At 40.4% G+C, this 9,392-nt stretch overlaps 1 protein-coding gene across 1 annotated transcript in view; it reads right to left on the minus strand.

Annotated features, from left to right (window-relative positions):
• Positions 1-8,007, minus strand: part of aldh4a1 (aldehyde dehydrogenase 4 family, member A1) — a 30,338-nt gene extending 22,331 nt beyond the window's left edge. Inside the window, exon 1 of the mRNA XM_079685010.1 lies at positions 7,847-8,007. Coding sequence (XP_079541136.1) covers positions 7,847-7,887 — 41 coding nt within the window. The 5' untranslated portion in view covers positions 7,888-8,007. The remainder of the gene's footprint in view (positions 1-7,846) is intronic.
• Positions 8,008-9,392: the final 1,385 nt, after the last annotated feature.

A 9,392-nucleotide genomic window follows, 5' to 3' on the forward strand; every position in this document is an offset into this window, starting at 1 on the left:
ACACTGTATGACACAGTGAATTATGTCCCGTAACTGTCACCACAATAGGCACATTTAAATGCACATATATTTAACCTTTAAACATATCTGTATGTATGACCATTCACCGGTTCAAAGGTTAACTCATGTCACTCTATTGCTAAATGTTTATATTTGTATTCTTCTTATCCCACGTGTTACGACTGTCGCCTTCCTGTTCCTCTTAACTGTGTTAATCTGTGTTGTATGTAAATGAGCTGTGCGGTTGCCCTGACGTGATTGGCTGCCATCTCCTGGTCCGCCTCCTGAAGATTGTGACACCTGCTGGAGACGACTTCAAAGCCTGGGGACAATCATCACTCTGGAGGCTCTGACATGTGGACAGACGCCTCTCGCTACTTGGTCCTTAGACAGATCTGATAACTGTGGCTAAACTCGTGTGATTAGTAGAGTCTAGAGTAGTTTAGGATTCTGTGACTGTTGCCTTTAGTTTAGCTGTGTTTTTGTACAGACTCTTTGTGTTAGTTGTACCACTTTTAAAGTGAGGTTTTGTTTCTTATTGAGTGTATTAGTGTTTATTCCCTTGTATACAATTAGACTCTTTTTTTACAGTCCTCCTTTTGTTTGGTTAGTTATCAACCTGTGCCCTTTTGGTCTTTGTGTTGTTCCAGGCTGTGTGCCTGCCACTTTGTTTACCCTGCTATTTAAAATAAACCAATTCCAAATGGTGTGTGTTCCTCTACCCCTAGAGGAGGACGTAACACCACGTGTCCTATCAGTGTTTCTGTGGCTGCTGACGCCTGAGTCTCCCCACGAGGATCAATACAGGTCCATCTCATCTCTTCATCCCAGTAACTTTAAACCATCTTTAATAACAATATTCTTCCACAGGACGGAGGGATGCACCATGCACCGTGTTTTATTATTAATGTAGTTCCCTTTTGTGGGAGGCAAAAACAAACCTTCCTTATTGTTCTGAGATCTGTAAAAGCTAACCCCCTCCAATTTAATTAAACCCCATTAACCCCCACTAGTTAACCCATGAAATCCCACTAGTTAACCCATGAAACCCCACTAGTTAACCCATTAACCCCCACTAATTAACCCATGAAACCCCACTAGTTAACCCATTAAACCCCACTAGTAAACCCATGAAACCCCACTAGTAAACCCATTAAACCCCACTAGTTAACCCATTAAACCCCACTATTTAACCCATTAAACCCCACTAGTTAATCTATTAAACCCCACTAGTTAACCCATTACACCCCACTAGTTAACCCATTAAAACCCAGTAGTTAACCCATTAAACCCCACTAGCTAACCCATTACACCCCACTAGTTAACCCATTAAAACCCAGTAGTTAACCCATTACACCCCACTAGTTAACCCATTACACCCCACTAGTTAACCCCATTAAACCCCAGTATTCAAATCATTAAACCCCAGTATTCAACCCATTAAACCCCACTAGTTAATCTATTAAACCCCACTAGTTAACCCATTACACCCCACTAGTTAACCCATTAAAACCCAGTAGTTAACCCATTAAACCCCACTAGCTAACCCATTACACCCCACTAGTTAACCCATTAAAACCCAGTAGTTAACCCATTACACCCCACTAGTTAACCCATTACACCCCACTAGTTAACCCCATTACACCCCAGTATTCAACCCATTAAACCCCAGTAGTTAACCCCATTAAACCCCAGTATTTAACCCCATTAAACCCCACTAGTTAACCCATTAAACCCCACTAGCTAACCCATTACACCCCACTAGTTAACCCATTACACCCCACTAGTTAACCCCATTAAACCCCAGTATTTAACCCCATTAAACCCCACTAGTTAACCCATTAAACCCCACTAGCTAACCCATTAAACCCCACTAGTTAACCCATTACACCCCACTAGTTAACCCATTACACCCCACTAGTTAACCCATTAAAACCCAGTAGTTAACCCATTAAACCCCACTAGCTAACCCATTACACCCCACTAGTTAACCCATTAAAACCCAGTAGTTAACCCATTACACCCCACTAGTTAACCCATTACACCCCACTAGTTAACCCCATTAAACCCCAGTATTCAACCCATTAAACCCCAGTAGTTAACCCCATTAAACCCCAGTATTTAACCCCATTAAACCCCACTAGTTAACCCATTAAACCCCACTAGCTAACCCATTACACCCCACTAGTTAACCCATTACACCCCACTAGTTAACCCCATTAAACCCCGGTATTTAACCCCATTAAACCCCACTAGCTAACCCATTAAACCCCACTAGTTAACCCATTACACCCCACTAGTTAACCCATTACACCCCACTAGTTAACCCATTAAACCCCACTAGCTAACCCATTACACCCCACTAGTTAACCCATTACACCCCACTAGTTAACCCATTACACCCCACTAGTTAACCCATTAAACCCCACTAGCTAACCCATTACACCCCACTAGTTAACCCATTAAACCCCACTAGCTAACCCATTACACCCCACTAGTTAACCCATTACACCCCACTAGTTAACCCATTACACCCCACTAGCTAACCCATTAAACCCCACTAGCTAACCCATTACACCCCACTAGCTAACCCATTAAACCCCACTAGTTAACCCATTACACCCCACTAGTTAACCCATTACACCCCACTAGTTAACCCCATTAAACCCCAGTATTCAACCCATTAAACCCCAGTATTCAACCCATTAAACCCCAGTATTTAACCCCATTAAACCCCACTAGTTAACCCATTAAACCCCAGTATTCAACCCATTAAACCCCAGTAGTTAACTCCATTAAACCCCAGTAGTTAACTCCATTAAACCCCAGTATTCAACCCATTAAACCCCAGTATTCAACCCATTAAACCCCAGTAGTTAAATCCATTAAACCCCAGTAGTTAACTCCATTAAACCCCAGTATTCAACCCATTAAACCCCAGTATTCAACCCATTAAACCCCAGTAGTTAACTCCATTAAACCCCAGTAGTTAACTCCATTAAACCCCAGTAGTTAACTCCATTAAACCCCAGTATTTATCCCCATTAAACCCCAGTAGTTAACTCCATTAAACCCCAGTATTCAACCCATTAAACCCCAGTAGTTAACTCCATTAAACCCCAGTATTCAACCCATTAAACCCCACTAGCTAACCCATTACACCCCACTAGTTAACCCATTACACCCCACTAGTTAACCCATTACACCCCACTAGCTAACCCATTAAACCCCACTAGCTAACCCATTACACCCCACTAGTTAACCCATTACACCCCACTAGTTAACCCATTAAACCCCACTAGCTAACCCATTAAACCCCACTAGCTAACCCATTACACCCCACTAGTTAACCCATTACACCCCACTAGTTAACCCATTACACCCCACTAGTTAACCCCATTAAACCCCAGTATTCAATCCATTAAACCCCAGTATTTAACCCCATTAAACCCCACTAGTTAACCCATTAAACCCCAGTATTCAACCCATTACACCCCACTAGTTAACCCATTACACCCCACTAGTTAACCCCATTAAACCCCAGTATTCAATCCATTAAACCCCAGTATTTAACCCCATTAAACCCCAGTATTCAATCCATTAAACCCCAGTATTTAACCCCATTAAACCCCAGTATTCAACCCATTAAACCCCAGTAGTTAACCCCATTAAACCCCAGTATTCAATCCATTAAACCCCAGTATTCAATCCATTAAACCCCAGTAGTTAAATCCATTAAACCCCAGTATTCAACCCATTAAACCCCAGTAGTTAAATCCATTAAACCCCAGTATTCAACCCATTAAACCCCAGTATTCAACCCATTAAACCCCAGTAGTTAAATCCATTAAACCCCAGTATTCAACCCATTAAACCCCACTAGTTAACCCATTAAACCCCAGTATTCAACCCATTAAACCCCAGTAGTTAAATCCATTAAACCCCAGTATTCAACCCATTAAACCCCAGTATTCAACCCATTAAACCCCAGTAGTTAAATCCATTAAACCCCAGTATTCAACCCATTAAACCCCAGTATTCAACCCATTAAACCCCACTAGTTAACCCCATTAAACCCCAGTATTCAACCCATTAAACCCCAGTAGTTAACCCCATTAAACCCCAGTATTTAACCCATTAAACCCCAGTATTCAACCCATTAAACCCCAGTAGTTAAATCCATTAAACCCCAGTATTCAACCCATTAAACCCCAGTATTCAACCCATTAAACCCCAGTAGTTAAATCCATTAAACCCCAGTATTCAACCCATTAAACCCCAGTATTCAACCCATTAAACCCCACTAGTTAACCCATTAAACCCCAGTATTCAACCCATTAAACCCCACTAGTTAAATCCATTAAACCCCAGTATTCAACCCATTAAACCCCACTAGTTAACCCATTAAACCCCAGTATTCAACCCATTACACCCCACTAGTTAACTCCATTAAACGCCAGTATTCAACCCATTAAACCCCAGTAGTTAACTCCATTAAACCCCAGTAGTTAACTCCATTAAACCCCAGTATTCAACCCATTAAACGCCAGTATTCAACCCATTAAACCCCAGTATTCAACCCATTAAACCCAACTAGTTAACTCCATTAAACCCCAGTATTCAACCCATTAAACCCCAGTAGTTAACTCCATTAAACCCCAGTATTCAACCCATTAAACGCCAGTATTCAACCCATTAAACCCCAGTATTCAACCCATTAAACCCCACTAGTTAACCCCATTAAACCCCAGTATTTATCCCCATTAAACCCCAGTATTCAACCCATTAAACCCCACTAGCTAACCCATTACACCCCACTAGTTAACCCATTACACCCCACTAGTTAACCCCATTAAACCCCAGTATTCAACCCATTAAACCCCAGTATTCAACCCATTAAACCCCAGTAGTTAAATCCATTAAACCCCACTAGTTAACTCCATTAAACCCCAGTATTCAACCCATTAAACCCCACTAGTTAACCCATTACACCCCACTAGTTAACCCATTACACCCCACTAGTTAACCCCATTAAACCCCACTAGTTAACTCCATTAAACCCCAGTATTCAACCCATTAAACGCCAGTAGTTAAATCCATTAAACCCCAGTAGTTAACTCCATTAAACCCCAGTATTCAACCCATTAAACCCCACTAGTTAACCCATTACACCCCACTAGTTAACCCATTACACCCCACTAGCTAACCCATTACACCCCACTAGTTAACTCCATTAAACCCCAGTATTCAACCCATTAAACCCCACTAGCTAACCCATTACACCCCACTAGTTAACCCCATTAAACCCCAGTATTCAACCCATTAAACGCCAGTAGTTAAATCCATTAAACCCCAGTATTCAACCCATTAAACCCCACTAGTTAACCCATTACACCCCACTAGCTAACCCATTACACCCCACTAGTTAACTCCATTAAACCCCAGTATTCAACCCATTAAACCCCAGTAGTTAACTCCATTAAACCCCAGTATTCAACCCATTAAACCCCAGTAGTTAACTCCATTAAACCCCAGTATTCAACCCATTAAACCCCAGTAGCAGCACTGACATGGTGAGAAATCCTCTCAGGCCTCCAGCTGCCCTCCCCCCCCTGCTGTGACCTTCAGAAGGTTGACTCTGCAGAAGTTAATGATAAATAGAGACAGTGTTTAATTTTCAACTGGTTCCAGCAGGGTCGCCGGTTCATGTCCCAGATTAAATTCTACAGGAGAGGGACGACCCTAAACAGCAGAACAGACCCACTGTTAACCTCACTAGTGAACTTTAAAAAGTAAAAACAACCTGAGTCTGTTAGCGAGCTTTTCGTCTAAAGCTAGTTTTTGTTGTATATGAAACACTAATAATAAATATTAAAGATGAAAAATGGTTGTCATCAAATAATGTTTAATCCCCACTGCAGTTGCATGACTAGTTAACTCGTGAACATTCAACCTTCCCCTAGTCGAACAAGGTAACTAGTTCATACTCTGAAACCAGGTCACATGTGGCTCCACTGTTGTGCAAAAGGTTCCTGTTATTATTAATATTATTATTATTATTATTATTATTATTGCCCCCTGAATCTGTCAGTAGCTCTCAGTAATATATAATGTACCTCTGTTATCGGACTTATTTTATAAACACTGCTGCTGCCTCGATCTACCTGAATGTGTAGTTTGGAAATGTGGAATAATAATTATGTGCATGCCCTTTATGTAATTGTATATTATTTTGTCTCTTTACTTTAGCTGTAACAATGTAAATGTCCCCTCTGTGTGAATAAAGGAATTCACTCCTCTACCAGTTAAAGGGGACCTATCAAGCAAAATGCACTTTTGTACGTCTTCTCTACATGAACATGTGTCCCCGGTGTTCCAGGGAACTCACCAAGAGTCAGAAAACACAACCCTCTCTATTTTCCTCCATACCCAAATCTCTAAAAAAGGGGCCGCAACGGATCTGATACAGACTGATCCAGATTTGAACACTTCTATGACGTCACAGAAGTGGCGCTACGGCTATTGGGCCAACTCCACCAATCAGGAGGAGACAGCCACGGACATTATCGTTCCAAAGCGCTGGAGACGCTGTAGTACATATTTCAGGCCACCAGATGGTGCTGTTCTCTCTGAATCCGAGCATGAAAGGCAGTGTTAAATTGAGCGAAATGAGGAATGGCTAAAATACATGATCTGTTTGGTATTTTGACAAATAAAAAGTATAAATATACCTTATATAGGTATGGTCCTGCACTATATTATTCAAATATGGCATGATAGGTCCACTTTAAGTAGTATAGATAGATGGATAGATAGATGGATAGATATATAGATAGAGAGATAGATAGATAGAGATATGATTAGATAGATAGAGAGAGAGAGAGAGAGATGGATTGGATAGATAGATAGATAGAGATACTTTAATGATCCTAATTTGTGATTTGTTTTCGTCACAGAACCAGAAGAAGTTTTTCTCAGACTTTATAATACAATTCTTAAAATACTTTAAAAAGTGGAAAAGTTAATTAACCATTACAAATGAAAGGAAAAAATTAAAAATATGATATCAAATATAAACAATACAATATAAAATATTCTGGATCTTTTAAATAAAAAGTCACCGTTTACACTTAGTTCAAAAATGCTTCTTTGCTCTGACTTCCTATTTATTTCAGGATCCAATTCCTGGTTTTACTTATTGTTTTTGAATGTGTAAACGATTTGGCACCTTCTTATTTATCCGAGCTCTTAAAGCCACCAGAGCACTGAGGTCTGAAACCCTCTTCCAGGTTTAGGGTCTTCTCAGTAGGGGTCACTAGGGCTGGAAGAGCCTACCTGTTCAGGTGAGAGCTGCACAGTCCCCTGAACACTGTAAAACTCTGCTGACACCCCTCTGTGGCGTTCAGCCTAGATAGGCTACTTATCCTGCTTGACTTTATTTATGCTGTAACTTTATTGCTGCTTCTGTTGTATTTCTTTTCCTTTATCTATTTGCACCTGTGTAAAATTATGTCTTCATTCTTTTATTGATTGTTGATTGTTTTATTTTAAATCTGGAAAGCACTGAGGTTGCTTTACATGTGCTATATAAATACACTTGACTAGTTAACCCTTTAAACCCCAGTAGTAGTTAACTAGTGGACGAGGCTGTAGTCTGGTGCCAGGAGTTCATGTTATACATGCTGTTGTATAAATACCTGAGACTAGCTGTAAAGAGTTAATACTTTATGAACCACCTCTGATCTTGAGAGTGCAGGTTAGCACTGTTAGCTTAGCATTAGCTAACTGACATCTTGAAGGAGTCTCGTGTGTGTGTGTGTGTGTCTTTGTGAGCGTGCGTGCCTACCCCCTCCATGACAGGCTCACAGCCGCCCTCGCGCGCAGCATGTCTCTCTGACAGGTGAGCAGAAAGGTGAAGAAGTAGGTCCCTGGAACACACCTGGGAACTACAGCTGTCCGCGGATCGATACCTGATCGGATCTCAGGTTAAAGTCTGAGCTGGTTCACTGTGACTCCTGACTGGACAACAGTTACTGTCCCCGAGGAGGGGAGGAGCCGTTTTTAAAGGTCATATTCCCGGTTATAGTCAACTATTGTTCACTTGAACAATTATTAAATTAATAAAAACTTTAAATATAACCGAATAGAAGGTAATAGGCTTCGTTCTTTTGGTCGAAATATTAATTAAATATCGCAGAAATTGTCCTCCATCCCCCTTTCTTCTGAAATGGAACCTTCCACAGGCGGGTCTGTGACGGGCCAATCAGAGAGCAGTAAAATATCCTCAGCCAATCACAGACAAACAAATGGAAGGTCTATTTTTGAGCAGCTTCTGCACATTCATTCAGACAGCATGGTGACTTTATAACAGTGGTAATTAATGAATAATTAATCTAAATCAACGAGGATTTGACAAAAATAACTCTCTTTATTATTATTAGTAAAGAATAATAATATTTATAATAATAATAAATATTATATAAATAAATTAGGGCTGTCAAGTTAACGCGTTAATAACGCGCTAACGCAAAAAAATTTTTAACGCCACTAATTATTTTAACGCGATTAACGCATGTGTATTTTTTGTCCTCGGCCGCCCCATAGTTTCAGAGCGGATCGAGTTTAAAATACCATCTACAAGCTGATGCTGACAGCCCCGCTCCTGCCGTCCGCTTGCGGCAGACCACACTCCCACGCTCACTGGCAGTCACCGACTGGCCATCGGGAGGACCGGGAGGCGTCTATCGTTATTCCAACCCAGTTTAGATTTAACCACTCCCACTTCCGCGTTACGCAAGGATCCACGTAGCTCTACGCGATAGCGTCATAGACATGGCACACCCGCGAAATCTGAATCTGACAAGCAAAATACCGTCCTTATAAAAACTGCATAATATACAATATAGTAGTGCTTCTTTGTCAATATGACTGACGACCACACTTATGCAGTGCTGAGGTAATATTAATTCATCATTTAATATTAATTCCTGATGGATATAAGAGGGATACATTAGCAAACATCTGTATCTATAGCCTATCTATAATGTTTCGTTTTTTTGTTTGTCATGTAACATGTTAACGTTTATTTAATATTTTATAGACATTTATAATATGTTATAAATGTCTATTTTAACATTAATAACATATTAACGTTTTGCCATGTAACAATGAAATGTTGGGACATTTATAAAAATGTATTCCTTTACATAAAAGTGCTTTCCAGAGGTGTAAGAAGTGATAAGATCTTGTACTTGAGTAAAGGTACAAGTACCAGAGTGTAGAAATACTCAAGTATAAGTACTAAAGTATTAGCATCAGAATAGTACCTGAATAACTATAGGCTCTTTTTTTTTTGCTTTCATTTCAGACCTCGTGTTTTAGTGTGCTCTGGA

The sequence above is a fragment of the Notothenia rossii genome (genome assembly GCF_949606895.1).
Source record: "Notothenia rossii genome assembly, chromosome: 5".
NCBI lineage: Eukaryota > Metazoa > Chordata > Actinopteri > Perciformes > Nototheniidae > Notothenia > Notothenia rossii.